This window comes from Crinia signifera, chromosome 6, assembly GCF_055691185.1.
Source record: "Crinia signifera chromosome 6, ASM5569118v1, whole genome shotgun sequence".
In the NCBI taxonomy this organism is placed as follows: domain Eukaryota; kingdom Metazoa; phylum Chordata; class Amphibia; order Anura; family Myobatrachidae; genus Crinia; species Crinia signifera.
Window position 1 is genome coordinate 195757007 of NC_139222.1, and position 15626 is coordinate 195772632.

Consider the following 15626-nt stretch of genomic DNA (forward strand, 5'->3'; position numbering starts at 1 on the left):
AAGATTCAAGATGGCGCCGCAAATGGCTGCCTAGGAACTGTGCATATGCATCATGTGTTAACTGTACTGTCCCTGTTTAACTGTACTGTCCCTGCTTATATTGCTACTTACCTGGCTGCTGCAGCGACCAGTGGCGCCGCCGATGGCTGCCTAGGTGCTGTGCAGCTCAGCGGGTACATGCTCCCTGTGTGATAAATGTACTGTCCCTGCTTATATTGCTACCTACCTGGCTGCTGCAACGACCAGTGGCGCCGCTGATGGCTGCCTAGGCGCTGTGCAGCTCGGCGGGTATATGTTTCCCGGTGTGAGAAATGTACTGTCCCTGCTTATATTGCTACCATACCTGGCTGCCGCAACGACCACTGGCGCCGCTGATGGCTGCCTAGGCGCTGTGCAGCTCGGCAGGTACATGTTCCTTATGTGATAAATGTACTGTCCCTGCTTATATTGCTACCTACCTGGCTGCTGCAACGACCAGTGGCGCCACTGATGGCTGCCTAGGCGCTGTGCAGCTCGGCGGGCATGTGATGTAATCCCCGCAAGTGATGTCTAAATGCTCTCAATGTAATGCGTATAATGTCTCAATGGAATGCATGTAATGCCCCCCCCCCCATTTCATCCCTGCTTGATGCTGCACTGTAATCCACAAAAAATTCCTAGTGTGCGCAAGCACACATGGCCAATAAAGTTGATTCTGATTCTGATTTCGCTTGAGTGGGAGAATCCAATCACTTGTCTACATAGTGCATTTCTCCCTTCATTTTTACATATGCAATGTTTTCTACTAGAAGTCTTTTGTACTTTTTACATGTTTGCATTTTTCTCTGGTTTTGTTTGCACAGTATGTTTAAGCACTGAATACAATGTGGATCCCTTGTGCCATAAAAAACAATGAAAATAAACATAAAAAAATAAAATAAAATTAAACTCAAGAAAAATTATAATAAAATCAAAAGTTAATATATATATATATATATATATATATATATATATATATATATATATATATATATATATATATATATATATATATATATATATATATATATAAAAGAGCTAGTTGTTTTAGATCTTATTGATCAATATGACCAGGTAAGTATATAATGGTGTTGTTGTCTAATGTGGATCTACTACTCGTATATAATAATGGGGCTGTGTGCAGCTTCAGCCTTATAAAAAATATTTTAAAAGAAACTTCTACACGTATTACAATATCCACTATAACTTGTTAGGGGTCCTATTACACAAGATAAAACAGTGACTACACTACCTGAAACAAGTGTCGGCAGAGTTCATCCTTCACGAGACCCAGGAGAGAAACATAGTTTGCAATGTGGGCAGATTCCAATGCTACTGTAATCAGCTGTAAGCCCATGTGTATCATCACTTCAGAATTATGGCGGTCGTGGGGATTGGTAAGTGAAATGAGGAAGCGGAATAATTCCCGGATACAAGGAAGTCCATAAGGGACTAATACTGCTCCTAAAAAAAATGGAAATTGTGTGGATTATAATATGTAATGTTTAATACAAACCCAACACAGAAGACAAAACAAATTACAGCGTTTGCTACGGAATTGTCCTTATTGAATAAATGATGGAAATACAAATATTGTTCATATAGACAATTTGAACAAGAGATAAAGAGGAAAGGCAAAAGTGGTTACAAGCATTGTGTTCATAATAGGATGTGCCACGTGTATTAGAATATACAGCAGACAGAACTTCTGGTACTGTATAATCTAGCCATGAAAAGCAATGTAACACTTATTCTCAGGAAATAGACCCATTGTGGCTGAAAGGGTTGCACTGGGCAGATGTATGAAGATTAGCAGTTATTAGCAGTTAGAGTGTTAGGAAAGTGCAAACTGCAATAGGCATCATTATTGTAGCCCAATGGTTCCCTATTTTTCTTAAGTCATGGATCCATAGAGTACCAGCATTTCTTTAATGGAAGCCCTAGGCCAAAGGATTCATAATGCCAAATTAAGGAAATATTAATTAAATTGTGCATATCTGTCATCATTAGGTATGGTTATGTACTGTTATGTACTGGTAGACAGGGCTGCACTTAAGTTTGTCCACATACATTACTGATTGGAAGCCACTAGCATTGGTTTTACCAATCACAGTGACCATGAACAATGTGGTTTGGTACTCGACCACCACTTGTGGCACCCTGGCAGGAGCACTACGGCACCCCAGGGTGCCACAGCACACAGTCTTGGAACCAATGGGATAGTTGCTATAATAGGAATGTTAATACGTAACATGACCTATTTTGACCATTAGAACCTAAAAAGACTAAATTCTGGGGCAGATATATTAAGCCTGGAGAAGAGATAAAATCAAAGGTGATAGGGCACCAGCCAATCAGTTCCTAACTGTCATTCTTCAAACCCAGCCAGTAACTTCACAGATAGGAACTTATTAGCTTGCATCATTACCTTCGATTTTCTTTCTTCTCAAGGCTTAATATATCTGCCCCTCTGTTTCAGAAGTTGAAATAATATATAATTAACTGTGGAATGGGTAAGTGACACCACTGCCCATCTGGTGCAGTGGTGTCCGAAACCACAGTGTTTTGAATGTAATGATATGTTTCATGGCTTTGTTTTCTTTTCATACAACGCACAATTCCCTAAACTGAAATTTACCTATAATATCCGAAAATATGGATTGGAAAAAAAAATAGATTTTGTTTTTTAGATCCTAAAAATCCAGGGCTTATAGATGAAGGATCCACGGAGAAGGACATTTTAAGCCAGAAATACTAAACCCTAGCCTATCTAACAAAGATGAAGCTAACATATGGATCACTTCTCCCATGACAATATAGTAACCCAGAGGTTGAAAAAAGACTTTAGTCCATAAAGTTCAACCTCTCCAGGATCTCCTGCAGTGTAACGACCCAGATGAGGTTAATGCCTATCTGTTATAAACTAGAATCCCCGATGATCCAAAATAGCTGTCCAATTTATTACTGATTCACTATAGTTCATTATGATTAATAGTTCGGACCCTGTTACTTTTTTCTGCAAAAATTTTGTCTAACCCCTTTTTAAATATATCAATTGAGTCTTCCATAACAACCTTCTCAGGCAGAGGATTCAACATCTTAACTGCCCATACTGTAAAGAAACCTTTCCTTCACTGGGTGAGAAACTTTATCTCCTTTAACCTTGCCAATCATAACATATGTGGACAAAAATAAGCAAATCTTGTCCCTCACCCAATAACTAAACTTAACGATGTTATATAAACACAATTTATTTAATTGATCAATAACAAACTTTTGACCTAGGGGTGCCTTGGATAAAATTCTGATACTAAAGGGTGCTGTGAGTCTAAATAGTTTGGGAACCACTGCACTAGACCTTGCAAATCTTCCTACTCACCTTCTTTCTGCGAAGACTGTGTAAACCTAACTCCCCGAGGATTGACATAGTCCATATCATGAACGGAGGCAGAATCAGAATGCTCAGCCACTGACGTGTTATCTTCTAGTACTTCAGGGATGGATTCTACAGAAGTAGATTGTGTCTTTCTTTCCAGTAATTCGTCATTCTTTACATACAATGCAGAAAATCGATAATTGTACAAAAGTAGATGACATTGACAGAGACACATTATACTTAGATCCGAAAACAGTCTAAATAATACGAGACACACAATCTAAGGAGTCAATCCTATTAGCCGCAATGATCGTGCGTGTGCGAATCATTACGGCAGCGGACGCACTTTATGGCGGCACATATTTACACAAAATATTGTGCGAATTCAGGCTGAAACCAGCCCACGATGTGTGCAAGATCTGGGGCTGTTGCCAATGTTAAACCGCCCCAGAAACAGCACATCCTTCGCACCTAATAAGATTACCTAATAGACAACAAATTCAACCAGTTCATTGCAGTGAACAAAGATGCATTCAAAATAGGATAGTAATTAATAGGGAAATAAATGAGTGAAGGGAAATTAAAAGATCAAAAAAAAAAAATCAACAAATTTCTGCTTTCATATTAGTTAACAGCACAAAAGAGTTTTCAGATCAGTCTTAGGGGTATTCAATGTCAGGGGCACGGCTGTCGAGCTAGCGCGACAGCCGTGCCCCTGTCCCGTTCTCGGTTAGCTCGCCTGGAGCTCGGCAGTCGGGATTCAATGTCCCGGCCGCCGAGAAGGGGGCGTGGCCGCGAGTTGATGACAGAAATAGACGAGCTCCGGCCGGGAGCTCGCCTATTTCCGGCTTTTCTCGGCAGAAAGAGCCCGACAGCTTGTGATGTCGGGCTCGTTCTGCGCAAAACCCCTGTTCAATGCTGTCGGGGAAGACAGCATTGAATAGGGCCCCGCAGCCATCTCCCCTGTCGGGAGATGGCTGCGGGAGCTCGAAAGACATTGCATACCCCCCTTAATGAGGGATTTAGGGCAGTTCTGGCCAGGATATGAACCCCGTGATTTAGGGAGCAAAATGCGTATTTGATCTCATTCTGCCAGGGCCAGCCGCCGCCCTGCACTCAATACAATATGATCGTATACCACATTCTAAAAAATAACTCCTACCCTGTGGTAATCTTGGCCTGAATGTTCTGACAGATACAGGTCTTCCGATGACTGAAAGGCAGCAGCAGGGCTTGTATTATCTATTTCAGAGAGATCTTCTTTAGATGTAGCCTGAGACAACCCTACTGCACTGTCAGTTGTGGGGCTGAGGACAGATGACGCGGCCTCTGAGCTTCCAGCTGAGATAGGAGAGGTAGCATCTGGGGAAGCAGCATCAATAAATGGAATACCACCTACAAGAAGAAACCATGTATATAAAATGTATAACACAATGTAGAATGGAATGACGGATCTGTCATTGACTGCTTTTAGCCACATGACTTATCGCTTTACACAAATTCTGAAAAGCACTGACTGAGCATGAACTAATAATAGACACTACTGCATAAGGGAGGCTCCGCATACTATTGGAGATTCTAAAAATATTTATAATGACTCTCATTTCATGTCGGCTGGCACATGTCAGACACCATTAATGGGTTTGATTCCCACCATGACCTTACCAATGTGTGGAGTATCTATGTTCTCCCCATGCTTGTATGGGTTTCCTCCAAAAAAATATACTAGTAGGTTAATTGGCTCCCAAAAAAATGAACCCTGGTGTGAATATGCATGTGGTAGGGAATTTAGATCATAAGCTCCACTGGGGCACGGACCAATGTTAATAGCCAAGTATTTATGTGATAACCTTATATACGGTTGTGTGTAGGGCGACCTAGCTATGCTAGGTCAGCCACTGCTGCGCCGCTGTCTCAGCAAGCGGTCAGCTGTTCTGAGCGAGCTGACAGCGCCAGCGTTCTTCGGTGGAAAACACTGGCGACAACTAGATTGATAGACACTGCCCATCAATCTTGGCCAGAGACACGGGACATTTTCTAAACGAATTTGCCAAACTAAGAAAAGTCACTTAGAAAATGCCTTAATATGGGCATGTGTGGAGGGCCCTATTGGTACCGGTATTAAGATTGTGAGCATGGACGCTAAGTTGTAACACCTATAGAACAGAGAGCATTTGGCTTTTAACTCTGTCTGGAGCCTGAGGGAAGTTGCGAGATGTTATCTAACGCCATATATAATGCTCTTCGCTGAAAGTATAAGAACTAATAAAAGCTAAGAATATAATATTACACTAACAGACACATATATTAATATTGATTCGGTCATTACATACAGGACATCAGCCTTAGCTTAAAACAAGAGGTTAAACCTCCTTATGTGGTAAAGGTGCCCACAGGTTATTATAGCTTTAAAAGGGTTCCAATGTATAGACAAGCAGTAGGTCAACATGTATTAGGTCAGAAGCTTAACCTGTAAATTGTAGACAGTGCTTAAGGCTGACAGGTTAAAAATGTCGACAACAATAATGATAGACCACTTTGAGGAGATATTTCACTGTATATTTGATCTACTTGGTCTACAACTGGGAATAGTAACTCGTGCCGAGCACAGTGGTAGTGGACAATTGCACATTGCCCAAAGTGTGCCTTGCGAAGCGACCCTGTGAGAATATAGGTTTACAATAACTGATGAAAAATAGAAAATGACAGCCCAAAAAAATTAGTGTCAACCTTTTTATGTCAATACGTTCCATATACTTATGTACCTGTCAGTCATATGGCGTCAACTGAATGACTGTCTATCTAATTAATGTACATATTCTAAACCACACGTGCTTTAGAAGGTGGGACTGGAATGCAGCAGGGTTCCACAGTATACGAACTGCTTCTGCTTTGAGGTTCCAAGAGAAACAGCTCACCTACAGTATAATATAGAGAAATGAGCTGGCTGGCACAGTGCTTCGACATAGGATGGCCGGCAACCAGCAATCAGCTTCAAGAGCTGGATAAAATACCATCACCTAAGAGCTGCTAAGAGACTGGATGCTGACGAACACAACTCAAAGGAAAAAAGGGACAACTACAAAGTTGGCAAAAATCTAATACTGAGAATATATAGCAAAATAGCTCATTTCACAAGTACACTGTACTTTTAGGTTAAGAAGAAATGAACCTTTAAATAAATTGTTTACAAAAAAGTTGTCCAACAACTACCTGTGTTTGCTGTAGAGCCATTTGTCAGAGGTTGCTGTGAGGATTCTGTACCAATCTTCGTTACATGACGCGGTGGCCTTGGAGATCTCTTCTGTTTCTTCCACTTTGAGGACTCGCTTGTACCTCCAGCCCTCATTTTCAGCTATTAGGAAGACACATCACACAAATGTTAAAGTGCCATAACGCAACCGTATTTCATGCTAGTCACTGTATGAGGACAGGTTACCACCACAGCAATTTCTCATCTCTAGATAGATTCTGGGAAAGTTATATGAATGAGGGATAACACAAACATACAAAAATGTTTCACACTAAATCTAAAAATATTAAAAACACTATTGCATAAATACACCAAAACAGTGCAGTCCAAGGAAAAGCTTGCCGCCCATTCATTCTAATGGGAACCGGCTAGCAATGTGCACGCAGTGGCATGCGCATGACCTATATGCATTGTGATCCTGCTACAGAATGCTGCTATAGGGAGCAATAAGAGCAGGACACAAGCATACATCAAAGTCTGTATATGGAGCTTGACATATTAAATAGCCAGAGCAGCTGCATCTTAGCACTTGGTATGCAGATTCAGAGACTCAGCTGAAAGACATACATGTGTCACATTAAGAATGAATCAAGAGAGTCTTGTGGTGTGACAAAGATGCATTTTCAGCAAAACCAGACACTTGATGCTAGCAGTCTCTCGGGACCTGGCGCACCAAAAGGGGCTGTTTGGTGTGAATGCAACAAAGATATAGGACCCATCTGTATTTGTGATGGGCCATCAGCATGGCCCACAATAGGCCATTATACAGACTCCGCTCTGGAGTAATCTCTACATCAGATATTTATATACAGAGAGCAACTTTGTCATACTCAGTAGACACTGCAACTAGAAATAGAAAACCCCATTAAGGAGAAATCAATGTTTTGGAGTTTTATGTTTAAATAGCTACTAAGCTTGAATACCTTACAACACTGCACACACATACATATACACATAATTTTTTTTTTAATTATTATATTGGAACCCTGAAACATCCATTAGATAGTCCCAGTCATAACAAACAATGGAACCATTCTGTTTCCCTTTTACTTCTGCTATTGATCAATAGTCAAGGGTGCTTCATTACTGGGGTCTCCTACGACACGCCTGTCTCCACAGCATCTCTGATCACTAACTAAAAGTGTTCCGTAGATAGTCATGTCAAGCTACATCTTAACAGATAGTGAAGAGTTCCATTTTAAGAAAGGGGTAATACATTTTAGGATACAACTATATGGTTAAATACAGTATAAAACGTCAATCCCATGTGACACCTTGTAGTCTATGCACTGAGTAGGACAGGCTTTGTAAACACAAGGGGCTTCCTTTTTCAATAAACTAAGTGGAGCTAGTTTTAAATTATTTAACGTTCACTGGATCAGTCACCAACTTTTTCCATGGACACAAAATGGACATAAAGTCATAGGAGCATCACCAAGCAATTAAAGGCTCCCTAACTGTACTGTCATGGTGTAGCTGAAACAGTGGAAAAGATGAAGTACAACCCAGTAGAGAAGAGTGTCCTGTGTATATCCCCTTTGGCAAAACTTCCTATGAAAATTCTGCTAGCTCCTAACGGAGTAATTTATATTCAAATAATCATCCCTAGCTCCATACAACATACCTCAAGCTCCTAGTTTTAGTAACTGGTCTCCAAATTCTACACTATTTGGGGTAGATGGTATTGAACCATCTGAAAAAAGTTTACATATGGAAAATGGTACCTAAAAACCTAATAAAATTCAGATGAATTTATCAAGTTATCAATTGTCCAACCAGTTCATGGCATTAAAAATAATAAGGCAGGGAAACACAACCCTTGGGTAGACTAAAAATGTGGCAGGGCATGCTGCAATGATCATTTCCACAACAGTTGCGAGTGCCACAGGATCCCAATAAAAAGGAATTATAATAGAAGTAAAATGTGATTTATTATATAGCACTATTTACTACTATTTAGCACTATTTACTACTAATGCATCATAGAAGGAAGTTGAAAATATTGAAAGGTTTGTGCACAGAGGAGTCTTTATCAAACTCCTCAGATATAGGTACTTTAAAAGAGGACTCTAATCACCAAGGAATAATGCAGGTACACAGCATACAAGCACTAGTATGGAAACGGATGACTGAGCTGGGATGCTGGAAATGGAAGCTTTCCTTTCATGAAGACAGGCCTGCATTTTGTCATGGAGTTCCATAATCTTTCCATGATTATATGCAAGGCTGATAAAAACATGACCATATACCTGATGCACAGAAATCCGTTAAATGTGTATTTACCTTTATGCAGTTGTACGCATTTTCCTGTGCACCTGGCCCCTTTCTAAAAATGTTTTTTTTTTTGTCATTTACCCATGGCTATTCCATACAACATGCAAAAGATCCACCTGAAACCTGCATATTTACGGTCATGTTTAGGTTAGTTGGAGAAGTTTTAGTATGAAAAATCCCTTGGCGCACTATATGATTAGAGAGAGTCGCCTACTCTGAGTTAAAGGATATTTCCCTAATATCCAAACACGTTAGAACCACAAAGAAAAAAAGATTTCAACTCAAAAATTGGGCGCCCCTCTCTCGGATCTAATGTGGTGATATTAAATGTGAGGGAATAATTAACAGGTATACTTCCCCTTTAAGTTGTGCTTCTTTAGCAGGCTTCACTCTTCATATATCCTTTTCTCTCTCTCGGGGAATTATTGGAATTTCCATATAATAGAGATGAGAGAGAAAAAATAGAAATCCAAACATGTGAAGTATGTCTAAATTCAGAAGGTTATGGTAGAATGGAGTGATATAACGGTGGCGTACCACAACTCACTATAGGTAAGTTGGAATACTCCTATCAAGGTATCTTTCCTTAAAAGCAAATCGTACCCCTACTCACAATCAGGTATGGATTTTCAAACATATAATAGTTTATTTTCTGTCTCTTTTTTGGTAATACTTTTATTTTGCAAAAAACGGTATCCAATAAAAATTTACAAAAAACACAGAAGACTTGTGACAGATTTTAGGGTGAAGGCAGTGCGGCTGTGAAATCTACACACACAGCAAGAGTCCAGATCTTGACTGCGTGTGTGTCCAGCAACAACAACATGTTTCGAGATGCCTCAGATCTCTTCATCAGGAACCTGATGAAGAGATCTGAGGCATCTCGAAACATGTTGTTGTTGCTGGACTAGTGCATGTGTATTTTATTGAAAGCTTGTGAACAGACTACAAGGGAAGAAGGTAAGTGAAAAGTGGTAGTCCACACGCAGTCAAGATCTGGACTTTTGCTGTGTGTGTAGATTTCACAGCCGCACTGCCTTCATCCTAAAATCTGTCACAAGTCTTCTGTGTTTTTTGTAAATTTTTATTGGATACCGTTTTTTGCAAAATAAAAGTATTACCAAAAAAGAGACGGAAAAGAAACTATTATATGTTTGAAAATCCATACCTGATCGTGAGTAGGGGTACGATTTGCTTTTAAGGAAAGATACCTTGATAGGAGTATTCCAACTTACCTATAGTGAGTTGTGGTACGCCACCGTTATATCACTCCATTCTACCATAACCTTCTGAATTTAGACATACTTCACATGTTTGGATTTCTATTTTTTATCTCTCATCTCTATTATATGGAAATTCCAATAATTCCCCTCGAGAGAGAAAAGGATATATGAAGAGTGAAGCCTGCTAAAGAAGCACAACTTAAAGGGGAAGTATACCTATTAATTATTCCCTCACATTTAATATTATCACCACATTAGATCCGAGAGAGGGGCGCCCAATTTTTGAGTTGAAATCTTTTTTTCTTTATGTTTAGGTTAGTGTTCATTCTAGCACCCGCCATCTTTGAAAACTCAAGTAGTTCGTATTCCCTGCCTGGGGTGTCACGGTCTGCTGTGGTGTTTCTAGCACAGGTTTGGTTTGCATATCAGTTCTGATTTATAGACCACACTGTGCTAGAAGCACTACGGCAGACAGTGACACCCCAAGGCAGGGAAGAGGAACTGCATGGGTTTTCAAAGATGGCGGGTGCTAGAATTAACACTACAGGTCTGTATAGAAGGCAGTTGCACTAACATGTCCTCATTGAACTTAAAGACTGTGTGAGAACGCTCTGTTACACCTCTTCGGTGCAGATGTGCAGCTCTGCATTACACACATCAACAGCAGCACATTCAACTCCTTATCAAGCCCACAGTCTTTATTACTCAACTTCAAGGAAGTTACAATAAAGAATATAATATCCAAGTCTCTAATTAACGGGATATTTGCACAAAACATAATTCAGCAATCGTGATGAGTTAAACAAACCCCGTAGGTCATACTTATGTAGGTCTCATCACACCCCACATTGTTACTTTATTATTCTATAGACCGTGCAAGGGCTTACTTGTACCTTAGCTGAGAGTAATGACTTGACTACATAAGAGGTTTTTTTGGAAGACTTTTGAAAAAAAGTATGTTTGTGACAAGCTCAGAAATATTAACTAGTACAGAAAACTATATTGACACAGCAAAAAACTGAAGCAGCGAATTCTACGAATTCTAAAATGTTAAAATAGTACCGAATTTAATATACTTCGAATAAATAATTAAAAATAAAGTTAAATATGTAACAGCAATTATGCATTACTTTCCCGCTATGCAAGTTATAATTGTAAACATCATATACATTTTTTTGTTGACACCAAATATACAAAGAGTGGACACCAAGCAAATGTTATCAAAAACCAAATAGTTCTTAAAGGAGAGCTTTCATAAAGCCACAAGACTTCATATACAATACATGGAACAGATTAGAGTTCAATGATCTATATCAGCGGCTATAAAACTGTGGGTCCTGACCCCAAACTGGGTCCCGACCTTCTCAGCATGGGGTTGTGACTCCATGTTGCTGACCATCAGGCTGATGACTTTTCTAATCTCAGTCAGTGATTCAAGGAGTCTGAAAGATCTGTTGCATTGTCTGTTATTTTAGACTCCTCCCATCACTTGGTTCCTCCACAATGCTGCCATGTATGTGCTGTCTGCTGACTACACATGTGATGTGATGACCTTCTGCAGTAACTTGCTGGGGTCCTGTAATTAATTGTCTGATGGGGTCCCAGAGCAAAATAGTTTGAGGACCCCTGATCTATATATGTCTAGTGTGTGTGTGTGTGTGTGTCTGAAACACTACCATCTGTTGGCAGTGAGCGTGAAATTACCTCTTTCTCTCTCACACATGCACAAACACAGAGGCAATCACAAGGTAGCAGACTAGCTTTAGAAGCATTTGCTGTGAGCGGGCTTACTAGTTATACATATTTAATTTGCTGTATGAACAGCCTTGCTTTAAACATACAATATGATCATAATACAAGGTAAATTTACCATACTTAAATTTGATTGTTCGTAACAACGTACACTGAATCTTCTAATGTGAGATCCATTACAAAATGTAACACTGTGAGCTAGTAAAAAAAAAAAAAAAAGTACCATAGTTTGTTTACATTTAGGGAAGGGCTTACCAAAGTTCACAATTACAGTCCAGGTTTTAATGATATCCATGCTCTAGGCTAGGCAGCTTAACCCCTTCAGTGGTAATAATGAGAATTTTCTGAGCTTCAGTGCTCAGACTGACAAGCCTGGGAAATTCTCGAGATTGCCGCTGGTTAGCGGCGCTGAGCTGATGGCTGAACTCCGCTTCAGCGCTGCCCAGTTCCGGTAGCAGGCCCCCCGGCGGGCTATGTGGCATCATGCCGGTTGCTGGGGGCAGGCCCGGGCAGTGACAGACCTAGTGCTCAGCAGCGCTGCCTGGCCCCTGGGACAAAAGCGTGGTGTTTTTTTTAGGGAGCGATCCCCCTAAAAAACTCGCCCAGTGGGGAGCACTACCTATAAAAAAAATTAAAAAAACACACCACTGAAGGAGTTTATCAGTGCCTCATTTGACTTGAATTAATCATCTGGACTGAAATATGGATATCCTTAAAACTTGGACTTTAATGGCGATTAAGAGGCAATGCATTCTGGAGTAGTATTTGGTGACCATATGCGGCTGAGCACATTGGTGATTCGTTAGTACAACATTGCTTATCTTACCTTATGAGGGTGTAAGATAAAATGAACAATGCTGCAGTGGAGATGCTCCGCCATGCCATTATTCCTATGTCATTCTAACACACTGCTCCAAAAGGTATTGCACCCAAAGTAGTTTGTCCAGATATTATTCGTAATGTGATTATGGAGGGATGTGAAGAATATCATTCACCCAGTTAATATGAGAATGGAGAGTTATTTTCTGGACTGAACCATTATCTCTGTGCTTTCTGTCTCAGTGAGACTGTTGGTTTCCAACAATAGGCTGCATTGTCACGAATATTAACTCAGCCATAAAATGGCCACCTCATGAGGCACTGCCTATAGCTTTTCAGTTTTAGCATCACATAAAAATGTAAGCAACAGGAATAAATGATATAAACAATTTCAAGTGAATCTGATTTCAGATGTATAGTGATTATCAGATTTCTTTAATTTTCTTGAGACAATAATAATACACAAAGGCTATGTGTTAATAAATGCACAAATATTGTTACTGAGGAGGGGGGAGACAGCCATGAACAAGCCTCCTTACCTGAACTCGTTTGTTTTTCCAAAAGATATTGTAAGCCTCAAAAAAAAATGGCACGAGCCATAATTAGTAATTCATGTAAAGAGCCTATAATTAAACATTAGAATTGCAGACAGGGGACCGGTAGAAACACCAAGACGTGGAGGTTAAGGCACAATAACATGCACACTGTAAGATGGCAGTCCATGGTTCCAAATGTATTCAACTGTGTTATAAAAAAGTTGCCAAGGTATTCTAATAGGCAAGCATCAATAGATTAGAAAACAATTTGTGCAACTGTCGCTGTTCATGCTTAAAGCATGAAAACAATTTAGGGCCCATATGGACTAGCACCAATAAGACACATCAGTGCACATACATGTATGCATTTGTGTTGTTTTTGATCATTTTCCAGGAGCAATAAAACTAGTGAGTGCAAATGTAGCTAGACATTTGATATTTGGGTTCTTCTAATAAACTTTCATTAGGCTTTTGTCTGGTCCAGCTTTCAATGCAACTGAAATAAGTCCCTGAAGTGGGCACACACTGCCTATTTCTGTATGCTGATAAAGAGAAAAATAACTGAAAACTATTATTAGTAGCCATACCTCCATTGTTTGTCCAGCTCTGGCAGTTACAGCTTAGTCCTGGTTACCACAAAATCAGGAGGACACAACACACATGGGTTCTACTTTGATTTCTGGGTAACCAGCACTGAGCTTTTCCAATTTGGGCCAGTGAAACCATAGAGACTAGATCCATGATTCCAGACTTCACCAGGTCAGTTGACACAAGGACTATTTTTCTTTCAGGTAACAAGGTGTGCGGATCAAACTCCTGGGTAATACCTGCTCTAGTTCCGTTAGCCTCTTAGCCACTGGGCTTGGGGAAGAGCTCTGCTGTGGTTGGCATCAGGTTTAGAGATACAAAGTAAGGGGGGGGGGAGGGTTAGACAGCCTGCAGTTTGCAGGCTCCACCGCCCTTTTGAGAGATAAAACCTAGCACCAACTGGTCTGGGGCTGGCTGGAATAATAGAACAAGAAAAACAAGAAAAACAAAAAATTGGAATAATAGAACGGAAGTCCCAACACTTCCAGTTACACCTTACACCTCTTAGTTAGCATTGCTCACTGCTAGTTTTCCCTCTGATTTTGGAATCACACGCACTAGTTTAATGAGTCAATTTTTAAAGGGGTCCTGCAGAGAAGTAGTGAAGATTCCAATTTTTGAGGGGCATATGTTAAGTATGCAAAATGACTTGACTTCATAACTTACTGTAAGGTAATTTTAGTTCTAACACCCTATTAGTTATTGCTACTCCAGATATGAGCCAAGCCCACAATTCTATCTTTAGGGCTGCAACACCAAAACATCCCAAGCCCAAAATGCAACAAGTGAATCTCTTGATTGTAGTATTAAAGTGTATGGGACGCATGTTGAAAGTAGTACAATTAATGGAATACAACACTTGGGGGGACTGCAATAGGTCATGAAATGAGTCAACTGAATGAAACATAGGGGAAATTGAAAGCCAGCTCTCCATTAAAACACAACTAATCAAAATAGATCATAAAAATAATAGTGTTTATTCTAACATCCTTCACCAGTCACAACCTGTGCAATTCCTTTTTCCTGCCTGGGATGTCGTTTGCTGCACAGTGTGGAGATACAGACCAGAGTGTGATAGAAACACCAGAGCAGAAAGCGATACCCCAAAGTAGAGAGGAACTGCATGGGTTGTGACAGGTGCACTGTGCTAGAATGACTACTTCAAACCATGGGACCAAGAAGACTACATGAAACACATTGGGCCAACTTCAACAAAATAAAATTGTATTCAGTATTGTATACTTGATCTGCCAAGATGTTTATAAGTAGATCTAAAGGCCCCCCATCCACTAGTGCCATATTGCCAAAAAAATGTATGCGATTCCGACGCATTTCTGCAATGCATCACATAAAAACGGACACATCGCATATCATTTACCTGCTATTGCGATGTGAGGCACATTCCCATGCGCCTCACATCACAATCACAGATCCTACAGGCTGTCGCAGCCCGTAGCCCCTGCTGGGATCACATAAAACACATTGTATGCAAAGAGACTGCACATATATGTTATCCTGCCTCCCGGCAGCTGCTGGGTGACATGGCGGGGTATCACCTCGCCCTAGTGGATGGAAACATTAAGAATATTTTACATACATACATTTCATATGCAAGCATTTATATGATGTATAGAACAATACTATAAATTTATAAATACAAAATACCACGGCTTTTCATTTATACTTCCTAGCAATCGCGGAACTTGTGAGTAGTTAGTCCATGTGCAAAAATATAATTTGGGCCCCCCTGTTTCACATTATGCCCCACAGCAGTTCTCAGGGGCCCT

General features: G+C 40.2%; 1 protein-coding gene across 5 annotated transcripts in view; it reads right to left on the reverse strand.

Annotated features, from left to right (window-relative positions):
• GBF1 (golgi brefeldin A resistant guanine nucleotide exchange factor 1) overlaps positions 1-15626 on the reverse strand; it is a 184168-nt gene that overhangs the window by 46960 nt on the left and 121582 nt on the right. For all 5 annotated transcript variants that reach the window (XM_083148526.1, XM_083148530.1, XM_083148527.1 and 2 more), the window contains exons 9-12: positions 6608-6749; positions 4557-4789; positions 3398-3566; positions 1271-1482 (exon numbers count right to left, since the gene is read on the reverse strand). In XM_083148526.1, the coding sequence (XP_083004652.1) occupies positions 1271-1482; positions 3398-3566; positions 4557-4789; positions 6608-6749 (756 nt within the window). The remainder of the gene's footprint in view (positions 1-1270; positions 1483-3397; positions 3567-4556; positions 4790-6607; positions 6750-15626) is intronic.